The 19,944-nt window shown below is 41.0% G+C and overlaps 1 protein-coding gene across 2 annotated transcripts in view; it reads right to left on the reverse strand.

Annotated features, from left to right (window-relative positions):
• Window positions 1-299: 299 nt before the first annotated feature.
• LPXN (leupaxin) overlaps window positions 300-19,944 on the reverse strand; it is a 34,123-nt gene continuing 14,478 nt past the window's right edge. For both annotated transcript variants that reach the window (XM_036259996.1, XM_036259997.1), the window contains 6 exons: window positions 15,352-15,451; window positions 12,409-12,576; window positions 11,323-11,496; window positions 11,126-11,207; window positions 1,519-1,667; window positions 300-1,207 (listed from right to left, as the gene is read on the reverse strand). In XM_036259996.1, coding sequence (XP_036115889.1) covers window positions 938-1,207; window positions 1,519-1,667; window positions 11,126-11,207; window positions 11,323-11,496; window positions 12,409-12,576; window positions 15,352-15,451 — 943 coding nt within the window. In that variant the 3' untranslated portion in view covers window positions 300-937. The remainder of the gene's footprint in view (window positions 1,208-1,518; window positions 1,668-11,125; window positions 11,208-11,322; window positions 11,497-12,408; window positions 12,577-15,351; window positions 15,452-19,944) is intronic.

The raw sequence follows: 19,944 nt of genomic DNA on the forward strand, positions 1-19,944 counted from the left end.
GACACATACCCAGGTTGTGGGTTTGATCCCCAGTCTGGGTACATACGGGAAGTAACTGATCGATGTTTCTCTCTCACATCGATGTTTCTATCTCTTTCTCCCCTCCTCTCTAAAGTAAATAAAAAGCATTTTATTTTTTTAACTCATCTTTATTATTCAATGTAGTACAGTTATCCCCCTTCTTTTCTCCATTGTCCCCCTCCTCCTGAATCCCACCCCCTCCTGCCTTCCCCACACTATTGTCAGTGTCCATTGGTTATGCATATATGCAGAGAAATTCTCTGGTTTATCTCATCCCGCACTCACTCCCCCCTTCCCTTTGAGGGTCATCAGTCTAACAACCAATTTGTACTTCTTAATTCCTTCATAATAAAAAGCATTTAAAAACTACACACAGGCAAGCCATTTTACTTATCAATTATGTCAGCACTCAAAGTGGTCCAGTTAAGATCTACTTCCTCTTGAAAAAGTGAAATATATTGAAGGGAGATAAAAGGAGCTAAAGAGTAGTACCATGATTCCTGACAGCAAGGATGAAGACCACAGCTATGATTGTGGGAAACTGAGTCACGGGGAAATATGAGAAGCTTGAAAAAGAGAGAAGATGTGAACAGGGCATCAGAGGGTGTACATGGAGAAATGTGAGAAAACCAGTTATAAAATGAATGTGTGCATGTGGAAAAATATATCTGCAGAGGCACTAGGTAGCAGGACCCAGATCTAAATCCAAGTACCCAATTTAAAAAAGTAAGACTAGAAGTCTGAAACGTAAGGCTATAAGCCTAGTCATGTAACGTCTAGACCTCCCCTTCTTTTTGCATCACCTTTACTTTCTCTGTAAGCCTACTGAGCAGAAGGTCAGTAACAACAAATGTACTCTTTCCTCTCTTGGTTACATTTTATAGGGGATCTGAAGGGGCTGTGGGTTCAGCTGGGATTACAGTTGGAAGAGCTTATTGAAGCAGGGTTGACAGTAGGTCTTGTCATTCTGTTCCCTGAAGATTCCCTTTGACAACTGTGTCATGCAGAAAGCGCAAACGAAGTGCTCAGGATGGAACTTGTGGCCCATGGCGCTGATGCAGCGGCCAGTGATGGGCTGGCCACACCCATAGCAGAGGGTTCCTCGGCGGTGATGGTAGTGGAGCTCACAGAATGGACGTCCATCCAGTTCAAAGAAAGAGCCAGTGGAGAAACTGCTGAAGCAGTCCTGGGGAGGGGTGGAGAGTAGAGAAAGGAAAGGAATGAAGATGTCAAGATTAAAACATTGGCAAAATAAAACTTACAGTCTAGACATTCCTGCCAATTGCAGGAATTCAGTTGGGTCCTTGACAAATAGAGGCTAGAATATGGCCCCCTTGCAAAACAGACAATCAAATGCCCACATTTTGTGTGAGTCTCCTTTAGGAAGCCCAGGTCAATTCCTTATCCCACTCTGAGAACCCTCTTAGCAGCTCTGCCTCTCGGAGAGGAGAATGCGTGACTTTCCCTAAATCCAAAAAATTAACTGAGTGTACAGACCCCACAAACAAAGCACTCTGGATGCCAGACAGTGTCCATGGCTGAAAGGTAGTTTTCCAACACCGGGCGGTTGCAGCCCCCACACTTGGGTGAGAACATGGCTAAGTAATCCTTTCGGCAGTATGGCTTCTTGTCCTTCTCGTGAAAGCCTGGAGAGAGAAAATCAAGAGTTCACGGTTGCAATTTGAGACCTTAAGCCAAGTCAGTGGTTGAGAAGAGGCCAATGATTTTAGATTCTCCCAAACTCAGTGATCTCATATTCAAAATGGGGGGAACAATAAATACCTACCTCAAAGGGTTACTATGAGAAATACATGGATGATGCAGGTAACGTGGTTTAGTATTGTGCCTGGTTCACAGTGAGCACTTCATAATGTTAAGGGCTATTCCTCCTCGATGCCTTAGTACTAACCATTCTAAGTACTTGGGAAGTTCCACCCAAGGCCTCAATATGACTAGCCTCACCTTGTAATCCATAAATCAGCTAAAAAATCATCTTACAGAAGAGACATCTCTCCAGCCTGTACTACCACTTCATCTTTTTCATTGTCTTTAGAGCATCTTTCTGGTCTGTCTTTCCTCATTGGGACATTAGCTCTGAAAGAAACTAGATTTTGTTGGTCTTGTTACAACATATCTCAGGTACATAAAATAGCACCTGGAAAAGAACTGCCTAATATTTTAAAATAAAGTACCATGAAATAACAATTTCCAAGTAGATGCGAGATTGAAATATAATAATTCAAAATACACAAATACTTAAATTAAAAGTGGATGGAGTCTTCTTTCACTTGGAAATGAAATGAGAACTGTCATAAAATGGCTCAAATTTGAAAAGCAAGTTAAAAATTAATAAATTTAGCTACATTAAAATATATATTAATGACTTATACATGACCAAAAAAATACTATATGCAAAGCCAAGACAAAGCACAAACTTAGGAAAATATTTACTAAATATATCTCAGAGAAATATAGTGAATACAAAGGTCCCTAAATAAATATATGGTTTTAATCATTGTTTTATAAAATTTATCCCTAAAAATTGAATCAAGTTGAAACACATTAACTTAACTACATATCAAATTGATTATATGACCCAAAAAAAGGCAATAATTCATTCTAATGCCTTTAAAACACAGTATCTTGACTATATAGTCCTATTGAATGTATTCTAAAGGCAAAAAGAACTACAAAGAAATCTTAATGCATCTTGACCTCAACCTCTCAGTGGGACCTGATAGTATCGGCTGAACCCAAATATCATTAGCCAATAGCTTTGCAAATATGAAAATCTACTTGTGCCCACTAAAATGGCATGTAAGCAAAGCATGCTCTGTGGATTGGAAAGCAGCCCCCCATGAACATTATTTCTAGAAATCTACTTTGATAGTACAGCCAGATCAAAAAACAAAGCAATGGGGGCAGCCAGGGATTGGCACCCAAATCAGGTAGCTGCAGTCTTTCCCTGATCTCCGGTCACTATTTGATATGCCTTGTTCAAGGATGCTGTCTTGGAAAAGCAGATAGTTTAACAGACTTCTGAGGCCCATAGATCTAATAATCTAAACTAATAATTTTATTGTGTTCTTCTCCCTGTGACACAGATGAGCTCGCTTTATCTTTTTTTTTTTACTTTATCAAAGAATTTCTAGATTCTGATCAAGTGCAACTGACTGTGGGAAGGCCTAGTGTTAAAAAAAACAAACCTGGGCGTGGGGTGGAAGAAGGAGGACATCTGTAATACTTTCAACAATAAAGAAAAAAATTTTTTAAAGAAAAAGATAAACAAACCAACGTGAGCAACCACCTTTCTTTCTTTTGTGTGGCCCAATATTTCTTATATGCTCTCACGTGTCCATTACCTGGTGAGATTACTAGCTGGGCCCCACCCCCAGAATTTCTGATTCAGTAGGTCTGGGACAGGGCCTGGGAATTTGCACTTCTAACAAGTCCTCAGATGATGCAAATGACCTAAAACTGAGCTTGCCTGTAAGTCAGTGTTACTTGAGAAAACTGTAAGACATGCCAACAGACCTAGGAATGACCCTAATCCAGCCATTTTTAGGGTAGCTGGTCATAAGAATGAGATACAGCAGGAAGTAACAGCCTCTGTTTGAACTCAGGTGAATCTCAGGAGAGAAATCAAAAGTAATCAGCCCCTGCATTTGCTATCCAAAAAACTGAGAAAGTTTCACCACCTTTTTACCTGGAGGCTCTCTGTGGGGCCAATTACCTCTGGAGGATGGATGAGAAATACTAACAATTAAAAGTGCCACAGAGAAAGAGAGGACATTTATACTCTGGTGAGGCACACCTGCATGGCCTGGATAATGAACAATTAACAAGAAAGGTAGGCAATGAGGACCCGGTCCCTATGGGAGGATGTTAAGGTCTGATGTGCTTAGAAACTTGAGCCTTAAAGAGGAATTCCCTGAACTGAAACAAAAATGCAGATGAATTTAATTTCCCAGGAGGCTCCATCGTTTAGCTGTCATCATAAAAGCTCTGTGTGTGACTGTGCGACCTGAGATAAGGCAGGATGCCACCTAATTAATGGACTAACCATACGGTAGGAGACCCATTTACAGAAAGCAAAGGAGAAAAATAAAAATACTACCCAAGAGGAGCTTCTGATTAGTAAATGGCCTTTTTTATCAGTGGTCTAAATAAATATATCTTAGGTGTGGCTTCATATTTATATGAAGTTATAAATGAACCAATCTGCCTATTGGTTTAGAAGAGGCCCAAGTCCAGAGCAATGGTGCTTTCTGGTCATCCTATGGATGGGATATTTCCCTTTTGAGTCTAACTTACATCTCTTCTTGAAATACGTCTGTATCCTGTTGTTCTGTTCTCAGGCAACTTCCACGTTATAATTATTCCTGGGCAGTGTTCACTTGCTGATTATTCTACTCAACTCTCAGACTTCTAAGGCTACCAGTGCAATGTAAATTTACCATGACACATTTCAATATGCTTTAGATTAAATCTCAATGAAAATCTACTGAACTAAAGTGCAATCTAGAAATGAAAGGCCTAATGACTTGTGAAACACATTGAACAAGCTTCAGTGAACATGCAAATTACTACAAAGCATTTTGCTGGTAGATTATATCCATGCTACTCGATCTAGTTCTATCTTCAAATAAAATGCATCAGATTGGTGCCAAGAAAGTAAAAAGATCCAAGAGAAGAATAGGAATGAGTCTCTGTCAAGGGGCAATTACGATGTTGTAAAAAAAAAAAACAAAAAAAAAAAAAAACATGGAATTTGCAAAAATAAGGCCTTATTTCAAATTCCAACTATTTAATTTTCTAATTGTATGACTTTAAGAAAATCACTTTTCATCTATAGCTAGGTAAAATATGGAATAAAATTAGTCCCACACAGTTGTGGTTGGGATTAAAGGAATAGTAGTTAGAAATATACATAATAATGGGCCTATCATTAGGAAAGTCCATGTTGCTGAGGACAAGACACGTGAGATTATCTTCTCTTCCTCCTGAAACACCACTGACATGATAGTTAAAGAATAATCCAAAATAGAAAGGCCCATAGGAAAAAGAGAAAAGGAAAAAAGATACCACAGTTGAGATATCAATAAAATTTTCAAAAATTTAAAGTAGGTAGGAGTGTGACAACTAGGTTGGCAAAAACAAGAACACTGAAACCTACATCTCCAGACAGAGGAGGTGCCAATAAAACTCGAGCCATCCGGAGCTCCATAACATCAGAGGGGCTCAGGAACTGAATGCATAACATAGTCTTCAAGGCTGGAAACAGGATTGGTTGCAAGTCTGAGGAGCTGTAAGAAGATCAGATTCCCAACCCCACCATAAGATGCAGTGATTCGTTATGGAAATATCAAACCATAGATACTGGGCACCATGAGGAAAGGAGTAAAGCTTTCTACTCAAAAATGGGAATTAGATAAAAGCTGACATTCTGAATGGTGAAACCTCATCTTCCAATCCCTTTTTAAATTTTCCATAGTGTGGGCACAGAGAACATCTCTTGGATAGAATTGATTCAAAATTAAAGGCCTAAAATATTAATATTCAGGAGCCTCCCAGCAACATGGCTGGAGCATCCGAAGTACAACACAGTTGAGTCCAACAGTCCACACGTCCCGCCTATTGTCCAATTAGCATTTCAGTGTCTCATTCTTAAAGAGGAAACAGGCAACCAAAGATCAACAGCGTTTGGTAAAGACCAATGTAACAAGATGTAAGACTGAGATGCCATAGATATCAAAGTTCAAATTGAGCTTCAAGACATCTCTCCAAGTAGATAGCCATGGACTCTTCTCACAGTTCCTGAACTCCTCACTCACACTGAGGATACAAAACAGGTAAAGAGAAAGGGAAAGTGAGAGAGGGATTTCTCTGGAGAAAACTGTGCTGTGGGTGCTCCACCATCACCCTCAAGAGGGATGAGGTATGGGTCTTTCCAATCTCAAGTCAAGAGAGGGACTTCAATAGGACCACTCAGAAAGCTGGATATATGTCCCCTGCCATTAGTGGGATACTGTTGATGGTATTTAACTTATCCCTTGAAAAAGGCCATAGGTGAGAGTCTGGCTGAAGGGCCTATGGCAGCTGAAGTGAAAGATGTACCTGAAAATCAACTTCAACCCCACTGACTGCAAGAAAATGGTACAAGTTTCCCATGGTCCACACATGCAAATGTGAGTGAAAGAGATAATTAGAATAATTTTTAAGAGATCACTGTAGAAAACCACGTACACCCTGAAATAAAGAATCTGTGTAGAAGGGATCCTCAAAGAAATGTGCTAAGAGCTGTAAGAAAGAAAGATCTCTTATCCTTTGAGACGACATGGAGGGACCTGGAAAGTATTATCCTAAGCGAAACAAGCCAAACAGAGAAAGACAAGTATCATATGATCTCACTTATTTGTGGAATATAATGAACATAACAGTCTGAGGAATGGGGTAGTCCCAGAGACGTGGAAGTGGGGTACAGATTGACAATCCCCAGGAGAGAGGGGGGGGGGGGGAGATAAACCACAGAACTTATATGCATGTATGCATGAACATGGACAACAAAGCTGGGGACAGGGCAGGGAGGGAGAAGGAGGGGGGAATCAGTGGGGGGGGGGAGGAGAAACATCTGTAACAAAAATTAATTAATAATAAAAAAAAGACTTTACAGTGGAACCTGTACTAAATCCACAAAAATATCCAAGAAAAAAAAAATCAGAGTTAAACATCTGCCAAGCCCAGACAGCATAAAGAAACTTTATAATGGAACTAGACAAGTTAGAATTTTTCTGCCCTCCAGTCTCATCTCCTTCTATCCCCATTTCAATTTTGGAGGGACTGGAAATCAACAGCATTATGTTAAGCCAGATAAGTGAAATGGAAAAAGACAAGAACTATATAATTTCCTTTGGTTGTAATATAAAACAAACAGCAACAAACAAATAATGAAAACAAAAAACCTTGTAGATACAAATAGCAGTATGGTATTTACCAGAGGTCAGGGGTATGTGGGAAAGGATAAAGAGGGTGAAGGGGGTCAAATATATGGTAACAGAAGGAGATTTGACTTTGGATAGTGAGTACCCAATGCAGTATATAGAGGATGTATTATAGCATTGTAGACTTGAAACATAATTTCATTAAAAAATGTCACCCCAATAAATTTAATAAAAATGTTTAAAAGAAAAAAAAAGGAGTAATCATAAAAAACATGGGACTGTCCAAGTTTTTATTTAGAAGGAGAAAACATTCCCCACTGAGTTAATTTCAAAAAGACAGGAAAAGACAAAATAAAGAAACTTTTTGATTCCATGCATTAGTCATATTTGTTCAAAACAAACATAAAAAGAAGAAGTCAAGAAAATATCAAGACAATTTCGAAAACAGAAGTAAAACACACACACAGAGAGAGGGAAAAGCAGATCACATAGAAAGGATCAGGAATAAAAACAAAAATCTTAATAAAAACTTCTCAACTATGGAAACTGGAAGATAGTGAAGCAAAGTCTTCAGAATTATGAGGGAAAATAGTTTCCACCTAGAATTGTCTGCCCAGGCAACTTAAGGTAGAGAACAGAACAAATATATTTTCAGATGTTCAAGGTCTCAAAAGTTTTACTTCCCATCCTGTTCTCAGGAGCTACTAGAGGATGTGCTCCACCCAAATAAAGACAGTAACATGTATTAAAAGACTTGAGATCCAGGAAACAGAGGATCCAAAGAGAAAAACAGTAAAAGGAATTTCCAAGATAATGACCCAGAATAACTGCTTCTCAGTAGGTCTCAGGAGAAACCATTTCAGGCTGGAGCAGGAATATGAAGTCTCTTGCACAGATGTCCACAAGAAAGAATCAATGGAACTGACCTACCATATGTGGTTCACCATTCTGAGAAGGATTTAACAGTCTGTCAGGTAAATTAGGAATAAGTATAATAAAAATTAAGCTAATAAAAAAAAGATCCAAATATTAACTTCATAAAAAATAAATTTCACGTTGCCTGAGCCCGCCAGGAACCAGTGATTCTCCACGCACGCAGCATCCAGTGAGACTCGCAGCGCACCAACATAGCGGACATGGGCAGAGCCATGGTAGCCAGGCTTGGACTGCGGCTGTTGCTTCTGGCGCTGCTCCTACCCACGCAGATTTATTCAAATCAAACAACTCCTGCAACACCTGCAAGTAACCCCTCCCACAATACCTCAACTACTCCAAGTTCAGCAAATACCACCACCAAGGCAAGCGGTGGTGCTCTGCAGTCAACAGCCAGTGTCTTTGTGATCTCCTTGGCTCTTCTACATCTCTACTGTTAAAAGACTTGGGCCAAGAATTGTCTATCCTTCTCCATCTTCTAAACCCAATCCAAATGGCATCTAGACATCCAGTGTGACAAGGAAAAAACAGGTCTTCATGGAATCTTCTAATTCCACACCAAATTTTATTGACACAGAAAATGTTGAGGATCTCATATTTGATTGGTTTGAAGAGGATGCAGGGTTTGACTAGGTGATGAATGTTAAATCTGCTGGACTTTAATATATAAGATGAAGAGAGACACATCCAAAATTAGTTCAGAGGTTATTTCCTTAAATGTGGCTTAAGAAGTATGGACACATACAATTCTACCTTGATAATGAATAGATTTTATCTTATCTATAGATACAGGATGGAATTTGGAACAGTCTGTTTTCATTTAGTTTATTAAAGTTATAAGGCCCTAAAACAGGTAATGCAAAAAGCCATGATTCTATTTATATGTGCATTAGAAGGAACTTCCAGGTGTTCCTATAAATTCTCAGCACATTGTTTCACAGTACTAACTTAATGCCGGTGAACTCTAAATAAAAATGTACATTGTTAAGCTATCACTGTTCTCTTCGGAGCTGAACTCTTTACTCTGAGGCTTTGGATTTGACATATTATTTGACTTTTGGTGTAATAATTGATATGTGCCAGGGAAATGATGGATTGGAATCTACCCCAAATCTAAGCATGATGAGTAAATGTTGCTGATACTCAAACAAGAGCACCAGATTCATTGAGCTAAACTAATTCCAAAGAGTAGAAGCACACTGACCTCAACTAATTTCAAAATGCTTCTTATTTCTGCATATGATACTTTTTACAATCATAAAAAAATGATTGGTTTTGAAGGTAAAATGGACAGATCTTAAAATTGAAAAGGCAAATATATGAAGGGGCCAAAACTGTAAATGAGGTATTTGGGAAGTGAAGATTGGAAGCTTAAATTAAATTCAGAAAAACTTTTATATCTTTCTGTACATACTTTTTTAAAAAAAACTATGAGTCAGAATAGCCACATTTGGTATACTTTTCTGTTATTGGTCAATATTTTAGGTAGTTAGAAATTGATCCAAAGCCTAATGTGGGCTTAATTCTGGAAAGTAAATCTTTTAACAACTGCTTCCAAGCTCAGAACCTTTTCAAAAGTAGTCACTCCCTAAAGTCTTTTGTTCATATGGTCACACACTGATGCTTAGATGTTCCAGTATCTAATATAGCCACAGTAGTCTTGATAACCAAAGTCATTTTTTCCACCTTTAGAAAGCTACCCAGGAACACCATACCAGCAGATCTCAAGCTACTGTGTGTGTGAATGAACATTCCCTTTTGTTTCATACCTGAATGCTGTACATCTATTTTGGATTGTATATTGTGTTTGTGTATTTATGCTTTGATTCATAGTGACTTCTCTCTCATCTTATGGAATTGATTTGCATTGAACACAAACTGTAAATAAAAGGAAATGGCTGAAAGAGAATAAATAAATAAATTTCTACAAAAAGGACACTGATAGTAATAATCATTGTCTCCATCGTTGCCAGGCACTGCTTTAAACATTCATGACAACTCTTAAAATCCTCACAATGACCCTATAAGGCAGCAGCTCTCAAGCTGGGGGTCGCGACCCCTTTGGGGGTCGAACGACCCTTTCACAAGGGTCATCTAAGACCATAGGAAAACACATATTTTCAATGGTTTTAGGAACCGAGACACCGCTCCTCTATCCGTCTCCAGGTGGGTCCGCCCACATGCAGAACATGAGGAACTGTATTAAAGGGTGGCAGCATTAGGAAGGTTGAGAACCACTGCTATAAGGTAAGCATTATTATTAGGCCCATTTTACTGGTAAGGAAAATGAGGTATAGAGAGGTTAAATGACTTGAACAACATCACATAGCTAATAAATACACAGCCTAGATTTTTAACCAGGCAGTCTGATTCCAAAATCCATTCTCTACTGTCAATTTGCTACCTGGCTCAACTGTGAGCAATATTTACATGATTATCTACCTGTACACAATGAATGCTGATCTGACCTGTAATTATGACCTGATTATATATAGAGAACATGGGGGAGGGGAAATATGTTGGGGGTAAGGTGGAATCGTAATAACATTTCTAAATCTTCATCTTCGCCCTGGCCGGTTTGGTTCAGCGGTTAGAGCGTCGGCCTGCGGTCCTGAGAGACCCGGGTTCGGTTCCCGCTAAGGGCACATACTTCGGTTGCAGTTTGTCCCCGGCCCTGGTCGGTTGTGCGGGTGGCAGCCACTCGATGTGTTCCTTTCACATCGATGTTTCTCTCTCTCTCTCTCTGTTCCTCTCTCTCCCTCCCACTCTACCTGAACAAAAAATGGAAAAATGTCCTCGGGTGAGGATAAAAAAAAATAAAAAAAAAAAAAATAAATCTTCATCTTCTCTGGTACAAAGTGAATACATAATGATTAAAATCGGGGGGGGGGGGGTGTCAATTTATAGTAATGTATCATTTAAAACACATAAGTAAATAACAAAAGAAAAAGCTAAAAAACATTAAGAGAGAAGTAGATTTGGGGTGGAGAAAGGAGGAGCAAGGGAGTGTTCAATTTCAATATTACCCTTGAAGTAATGTTTGAGTTTTTAAACTATGCAATCATATCTCTTTGATTAAAATAATTCAATTTAAACAAAAATCTACACATGTTGGGAGAAGGTAAAGAAAGATGGCGTCCAGTACTGAAAGGGGCACTTGGGTGGTAGTGGCAGAATCCTGGACAATCAGGGCAGGTCTAGAAAGCAGATCAAGGCAGCCCGGGTTGTACCTTCTGTCCCGAACACCTCTCCACAGTGAGAGCAGAAGAAGTGCTCCGGGTGCCAGGTCTGGTTCATTGCCGTCAGCACTCTCTGGAAAGGGAACACACGGAGAGGGGTTAGAGTGCTGCAGAGCTGTAAACATGACCCTGCTTCTGAAGGAGTGAGTGAAAGCTGCAGGGAAGCAGGGGGAGGGACATCTACTTACGTCCAGGATGGGAGCAGCACAGTAAGCACAGCGTGGGGAAAACAGATGGTGGTAGTCCTTGGGGCAGTAGGCCAAGCCACTGCGCTCAAAGAAGGGACTGGAGCCGATCTCTTCTTTGCAGTGACTGCAGATGAAGTGCTCTGGATGCCATGCTTTCCCTAGAGCATGGATCACCTGGGGGATGAAACAAAGCCTGGCATGAGAGCCCAGTAGGGTGCTCCAGGGCCTATAGGTGGCACATCTGTGGTGGGCACGTTTCGCACAGTATTCCAAGTAAATGACACCCCCTGGGGTTACACAACACTGAGGCCTAGACCTAGGCCCTACCTGCGTGGTCTATTGTCCATGCTTTATGGAAAGAAAAAGGGTGCCCAATTTCTTGGCTGTTCCTGCAGATAAAGCCTGTAAATGTTTGTTACCACTATACTGCCCCAGACAGTGAAAGAAACAAAATAGAGCACCATAGTGATAGACAACGGATAACTACAGCCTTGGTGTGGAAGGGATCCCCGGAAGAGGAAAAAGCCAAAAGATAGTTTTTGTGCCTCTGATCTGGACCGCTTATCTCATGCCCCATACAGAGTCAGGTTTCAAAGCCCTGTTACGGTTCTGGTGAAGGATGATGCAAAGGAGCAGTTAGTGGCCATGATTTGAAGCTGAGTGCAGCTGAAAATTGTATGCAATCAATTTAAACTAGGAACGTTTGCACAGAGGAAGCTGTGAGAAAGTTCCTCCCCATAACAGCAGCACAGAAAACAGCTTAAGAGCTTAAACTCAGGAGTTGATTTTCCTGGGTTCAAATCCTAGCCTTACCTATTACCAGACCTTAGACCTGAGCCCTCAATTTCCTCATCTTTACAAAGGGAACAATACTAGAGTCTCCCTCAAGGACGAATGTAACCATTAAGTGAAGAAATACTTAAAGCACTTAACTCTGCCCAGAGCACCATCAGTGATCAGTAATTATTAACTATTATTAAAACATCTTAGAATATATGGAGAAAGAGCAATCCTTGGTAGTTCAGAGACAGACCACACACACGCAGACACAGGTGACTGTAGGACCAGCATCTTGGCCCATCCCACCTTTCCAGCAATAGGTTTTTGGCAGGAAGCACAATGACCCTTGGGCACTGTGGCAATGCCAAGGTCCTGCAGCTCCTGCTCCAAACCCCCCAGCATGGAGTCCAGGGAGGCCTTGTGATCCTGCTTGTCTGGTACGTACTTCTTGCTGACATCTGTTTTCACTGCCACCTGGTACAAAGGAGAGAACCGTGAAGAGAATCAGCCTCATGGACATTTATCCTCATGGCTTCTTCTTCATGACCCTATTAACTCACCTCTACTGATGGACCCTCAGTCTTTCCTGAATCTTCCTCCAACGTAGGGAAGAGTCCAACCTTGTCACACCAATAAAAATTCTTTCATCTCTTTTTCATTCTAAATTCCTCAAGCCGAATGAAATCTGACTAATCTTTCTTCATGTATAAACCTTTCTCTGACCATAGGAACTTGAATAAATAAAGACAATACTTTTCTGGCTCTTGTGATGACCACAGGTCAACAATCTTTTTTTTTTTTATTTATTTTTTTATCCTCACTCGAGGACATTTTTCCACTTTTTGTTCAGATACAGTGGGAGGGAGAGAGAGGAAGAGAAAGAGAAATATCGACATGAAAGGGACACATCAAGTGGTTGCCACCCGCACGACCCAACCAGGGCCAGGGACAAACTGCATCCGAGGCACGTGCCCTCAGCGGGAACCGAACCCAGATCTCTCTGGACCGCAGGCTGACGCTCTAACCACTGAGCCAAACCGGCCAGGGCCTTTTTATTCATTTATTCTGCAGAGTTTACTGAGCACCTACTTTGTGCCAACCCCTGCTCTAGGCTGGCTCTCGGTAGAGACAACGTATAAGAGCACTGAAGCGTCTACCCTCATGAAGTTTACATTCCCTGGGTGATGGACAATAAACAATTAAATAAATATACTATGCAATGTCAGATAGAAATAAGATACAAGTTATACATTGAGATCAAGGTGGGTTGACTGAGGTGACGGTGATTAGAGAAGGACCTCTAAGATGTGATATATATGCGTGAATTCTTGAGTGATGTACTTAGAAATATTGGTATTTGTGGGGTCAGTGGGCTAGAGCACAGGGAGCGAGACTGAGCATGGCAGGAGAAGGTAATGGACATGGAGTTTTGTTCCAAGGGTGGTGGAGCCACTGGAGGGTGAAAGAATCTGATTTATAAGATCCCTGTGGTAGCCGGGTGAGGAATGAAGTGTAGAATGAAATCAGAGGTGTGGGGTTGGGGGGTTGGAAGATGGATGTTTTTTGACTTTGTGTTAAGCACTCTCAACCTTGTGTTAAATGCATTCTCAGAATCCTAGCTGGGGGTGGAGGGGACCTGGCCCAGGTGTACTGAGTACTTCATTTGCATGTGTATAAGGATTTGTTATCTTTTGGCTTCAAGGTCTCTTCCCTTAAAAAGCAAGAGACAAAACTAGGGTGTATGCAGTAATGCCAACTCAGGGAAATAATTTACTTAAATCCACTTGTAACCTGGGGGTACCAGCCTGCAAATAAATGGGACTGCGTCCAGAGATCTAGAGCATTTACTACCTTGCAAAGCTCCCCTCACTCCAACCAGCATGTGGTTGTAGGTTCATAGCGTTGCACCGATCCCGGCAGGCCGAGAGACAGCACGGAGGCACTAGTTAGGTGGGAGAGTATTACAAAGGCTCAAACCAGAAATAACGACTCGGACCAGGGTTAGCGGAGAAGGTGGTGAGAAACTGTCAGATAAGACTTGCTGATGAATTATAGTTATTGAAGCAAAACTCCGAGACACTTATTATACAATATTCAAAGGAAGAGCCTCCAATTACAGAAAAGATGCCCAATGTATCCTTCATCAACTTAAGTCCTGATGCCGTCCCTCTCAGCTCCAAGGCGGACCTCTAATCCTTCCTGATCGGAGAACTCCAGACGGCCCGTGTTTCCAGCATCGCATCTGCACACAGCGCAGGACGCCCAAAGCCTCCCAGCCACTGCCCTGGCTTTACCTTTCCAGTCTCACCTTTCATTGCGGGTAGAAAGCCTGCATTGTTGAAGGCCTGCGGGCTCCGGAACGCGATCCCTTACAGTCTGACTTCAGGCCTCGACTTACCCTACTTTCCCTGCCAGGAATAACCTCACAATAGCTCACTGGCCCACAGTGCTCATTCCCCTGCAAGAAACTTTTATCATCTGACAGATTTCCTTCCTCCTCTATTATATGATGTTACTTAATGTTGAAAAGATTAGTGTTGAAAAGATTAACATCTAGCCCTGGCTGGTTTGGCTCCTTGGTTAGAGCGTGGGCCTGCACACCAAAGTGTCTCAGGTTCAATTCTCAGATTGTAGGTTCCCCTGGCCCTGGCTGGGGTCATGGGAGAGGCAGCCAATCGAAGAGACATATTGATGTTTCTGTCTGTCTCTTTCCCTCCCACCCTCCCTCCTACTCTATTTGAAAATCAATAAAAAAAATATCCTCAGGTGAGGGTTAAAAAAAAAAGTTAACATCTTAAAGGCCTGCAAAGGTGACCAATATTAAGGATGAAAAATAACTAAGTAATAAAACAGTAATACATGTATATCTACATCTACGTTTACACCTATCTCTATTTGCTTGTATATTCCAGAATACTTCTGAATTGTTATGTAAGAAACAAAAAATAGATTGGGGAGGAGGGGGTCAATGGGGAAAAAGGGGGAGATATCTGTAATACATTCAACTATAAAGATGAGTTTAAAAGAAAAAGAAACAGAGACTAAAAAAAAAAGAAAGAAACAAAATATATTGACTATCTCCAGGGGGAAGAACTAGATAGCTGGGGACAGAGCTAAGAAAGAAATGGTTCATTGCAAACTAACTTTAGTCTGGGAAAGTAAATGACAACTTAGAAGTACTCCTTAAGAGGAGGAACTGAGTTCCAAGAAAGATGAACCTGAAGGCTTTTTCATAGGGCCTACGCTCACCTTGGCCTGCATTTTACACAGGTGGGCCATGAGCTCATCCAACTGAGTTGCTGCTGAGGTTTTGGAAGGTGGTGATGAGTCCTTTGGCTCTGGGATGTCACTATAGGGAGAGAAAAAAAATCATACCAACATATCAAAACTCAAATAAATGTTAAACTACACATAAAATACCAGAAAATGCTATTAAATTTTTAGATGTCAGTAAAATTGGAGACAGTATTTTAAAATATAGATACTAGACTGAAAATGTGTTTCCACATCTCCTTCTCCTCATCCCACAAACTGACTCTTGTTCTCAAGCGCATGAAGAAAAGCACAGGACATGTAGCTGGCAAGCCATTTGTCCCCAGTAGCCAGGTGCAAAGCCAGCCCTGAAAGTGCTTTAAGACTGGGGTCCATATGTGTTTTTTATTTTATGTTAATGGTATTTTTAAAAATTTTAATGTCAGGTGAGAGACAAAAAATTAATGAGACTATAGAATAGGCATCCATCCATATATTGAGGTCCATAGGCCAAATTTGGCCATGCCCATTCATACTGTCTACAGCTGTTGTCCTATAGAGTTGGATAACTGTAACACAGAGAGCGCCTTATGGTCCACAAAGCTAAAATATTTGCTATTTACCCTTTTCAGACCCCTGATAGAGTTTAGATAATGTACATGATGTTGCTTATAAATCCATAGGATTATGAATAATTTATTAATAAATAAAATTTTGAACCCAAGACACAGAATACAGACTCTATTCAAATACTTGCACATGAGAGAGAGAGAGTGAGTGAGAAAGAGAGAGAGAGAGAGGAGGGGAGGGAAGGGAAAGGGAGGAAAAGAAAAAGAAAGGAGGGTAAATAAAAATAGCAGAAGTGTGTTTAAAAATACAATGGCTAGCCCGGCTGATGTGGCTCAGCAGTTGAGCATCAACCTATGCAACAAGAGGTAGCTGGTTCTGTTCCTGGTCACAGCACATGCCCAGGTTATGGGTCAAATCCCCAGGAGGGGCATGCAGGAGGTGGCCAGTCGATGTTCTCTCTCATCAATGTTTCTATCTCTCTCTCCCTTCCTCTTGCTAAAATCAATAAAGAAAAAATATTTTTTAAAAAATACAATGGCTAAGTAGTGTTTATACTAGGCATCCAAGGATGGTTCGATATTATTAAATGGATTAATATAATGCATTATAGTAAAAAATAACAGAAACAATTTATAAATACAGCCCTGGCCAGTTTGGCTCAGCGGTTAGAGCATCGGCCTGCGGTCCCAGAGACCCGGGTTCGTTTCCCGCTAACAGCACATACCTTGGTTGCAGCCGGGCCCTGGCTGGTCGTGTGGGTGGCAGACACTCAATGTGTCCCTTTCACGTCGATGTGTTTCTCTCTCTCTCTCTCTCTATTCCTCTCTCTCCCTCCCACTTTACCTGAGCAAAAAAATGGAAAAATGTCCTCAGGTGAGGATAAAAAAAAATAAAAAAATAAATACATTGATAGGTGCTGAAAAGCAGTTGAAAACAAATTCAACCACCATTCCTTTACTAAAGATAGGTGTTTTTCCATATCCTTCTGTAAATCTTTATCTGTCCCTTGCAACCATAATAGCTAACATATATTGTTTGCACTAAGCCAGGCCCTCTGTGAAGGGTTTTACACTTGTCCTCTTTAAATCCTATAACAACCTAACAGTGAGGTACTGTCACTCCCACATGAAAAACTGGGGCTTAGAGAAGGTAAAAACTTTGCTCCACATAATACAGCTGGTAAAGAACAGAGCTGGGCCTGCAGCCTGCAAAGCTTATGTTCTCTCTCACCATGCTAAACTACCTTACAAACAATGTTTAAAGGCTATATCGTTTTCAAATGTATAACATGCTATGATTTATTAAGCCAATCGTTTATTGTTAGACTCCTAAGCTGTTTCTGATTTTTGCCGTTGTCAAGACTGCTAAATAAGTATTTGCACCCATATTTGATTATTTCCATGCTAGTAAAGTAAATTTTGAGAAGTGAAAAAACTGGATCATGCAGGCAACTGACTCAAGTAATGTTTGTAATCAACATTAACTAAGTGGGCTTCACTAATTGCCCATAAAACTGACTCTCTCTTTGTCTCTCTCTCTCTCTCTCTCTCTCTCTCTCTCTCTCACACACACACACACACACACACACAAAGCCAAATATTCTAAGACATTCACTGAATATATTTTCAACAATGAAAACATAGATTTACTCCTTTACTTATTTTTTATATATCTACCAACCAGGAGAAGAGCAAAATGAAAATGTATCTCTTTCTCTCTTAAGAAAAACAAGACTGTCTCTTGGGTACACGTCACACTACTGACTCACATGTTTGATAACAACAAGGAAAACGCAGGAGGAAGGTGCACATCTTCTCTTAAGATGAAAGGCTGTGTCTTTTTAGGTACAAATGACCTCCTACCAGACATACGATTTATTTATTTTTTTAAATCTGGGAACAAAAATGGTCAGGTATACAAGTGATTGATTCAGTCCTTGGAGGTACAGAAGGTGGCTGGACAGTGAGCACCTTCTACTGCCCTGTGCCCCAGGGGAGGATAAATGTAGTTTCTTATATGGGTTTAGATAATCCTAAAAACCTGTCCGTCTCACAGCAGTGGCGTACATGTATTTATTCAAAGAATTCCCACTGACTTTTAAATAGACTCCTAGTGCAGTGTATAAAGGGAGGTAAATCATTGTCATGATACCCCAATAGTAATCAGGTCAACAGTATGACACTCTAAGTAAGAAAATGGGCTGAGCCCTGGCCGGTTTGGCTCAGCGGTTAGAGCGTCCGCCTGCGGTCCAAAGAGACCCAGGTTCGGTTCCCGCTAAGGGCACGTACCTCGGTTGCAGTTTGTCCCCGGCCCTGGTTGGTCGTGCGGGTGGCAGCCACTCGATGTGTCCCTTTCACATCGATGTTTCCCTCTCTCTCTCTCTCTCTCTCTCTCTCTCTCTCTCCCTCCCACACTGTCTGTACAAAAAATGGAAAAATGTCCTCGGATGAGGATTAAAAAAAAAAAAAAAAAAGAAAGAAAATGGGCTGATGATGGTGTCTCTGTAGCACCTTTGATTTGTCCCCTGACCTCTTGAAGATGGTAAAGGTGCTTTGCTATGCCATCAGAAACACCTTACTTCCCTGCTCAGAGATTTTAATGACATAAATCACAAAACATGTGTTTAAGAGAATCCAGACTTCTCAAGTGAGAAGCTTCATTGTGCTGGATTTTTTTCTCCTCTGCAATATTTTAATAAATTATTTCTCCTTCTTCTTATCAAAATTATTTTTGTGCATGTAAAAGATACACTTCTAAATTATTGGTCACAATGCTATTGATACATCACTATATTGGAAATATTTTTGCAGTGTTAAATTCACAACTGGCATTGGATATACTTTCAAGGTCTAAAGCAATGTTTGCTTCATTTAAGCAAACCAGAGGAAATGGTGAACACAGGATGCAAGAATCTAGCTTCTGAGTCTCATGCTCTATCTGTGCAGGCCAGCCAGCCTTGTCTGCTCTGAATTATACGAGCCTCAGGGATTTGTGTCACTGTATTACATATTTACTAGGTCACCTGGATTTTGTCTCCTTCTCCCAGAAAGGTCTACACAGCATACATCATTCAGCAATGGGGAGTATATCAGTTGAGGTCCACTCAGGAAAATACAAACATTGGGACTAAGAGAAGAAATTTAATCCAGAAATTTGATTACACAGGTGATGGGAGAAGTAAAAAAGCAAACAGAGCCCTGGCCTGCAGACCAAAGGGCCTTGGGTTCAATTCCGGTCAAGGGTGCCTACCTGGGTTGCAGTTCTGATCCCCGACCCTGGAGTCATGTGGGAGGCAACCATTCAATCTCTCTCTCTCTCTTTCTCTCTCTCCCTCCCCGTCTTCCATTCTCTCTAAAAAAAATCAATGGAAACATATCCTTGGGTGAGGATTAACGCCCACCAAAAGTAGACATTGAGGGAACCCAGAAATTAGCCACAGCAGGAAGTTGTTAGGTTGAAGGGACAAAGCAAAGAGGCAAAGTGACCAGAGACCGGAGCCCAGGTCCACCGGCATAAGCTGAAACAATAGCAGACCTGTTCTGCTCCAGCTGAAGCCCTAAAGAAGATGTAACAGCAGATGGTGACTGTGGAGAGAGAGTTTGGGGGTGAATGCCTAAAATGTCTTTGCCTTTCACCCTCTAGTCTCTCCACAGTGGCTCCCTTGGTTGAAGCCCTTGGAGCCTGCAAAACCCCACCCACAGGGGTCAGCTCCCCTGGAATACAGGGCAGAGCAACAGAAGAGGGAGGAATGGGTCTGATGGGAAATCTATCAAAGACTCACAGAGGGGAGCTGGTACTGATAAGTTAGCATTGGTGTGCCATCAGCTGATCACAATGCCAGACAGACAGGAAATGGCTGTTGGTTGGGCTGGTTTTCATGTTATACATTCACATGTTCATTAGGGTTTTTATTAAAGTCTTGGTTTCCTGGATTCAAAAAGACAAATATTTACTGCGAGCCTATTGTGTGCCCGGCACTGTTTTGCAGTTATTGTGTTGCTTTGTTTGCTTTTTTCACAA

The sequence above is a fragment of the Molossus molossus genome, unplaced genomic scaffold (assembly GCF_014108415.1).
Source record: "Molossus molossus isolate mMolMol1 unplaced genomic scaffold, mMolMol1.p scaffold_m16_p_13, whole genome shotgun sequence".
NCBI lineage: Eukaryota > Metazoa > Chordata > Mammalia > Chiroptera > Molossidae > Molossus > Molossus molossus.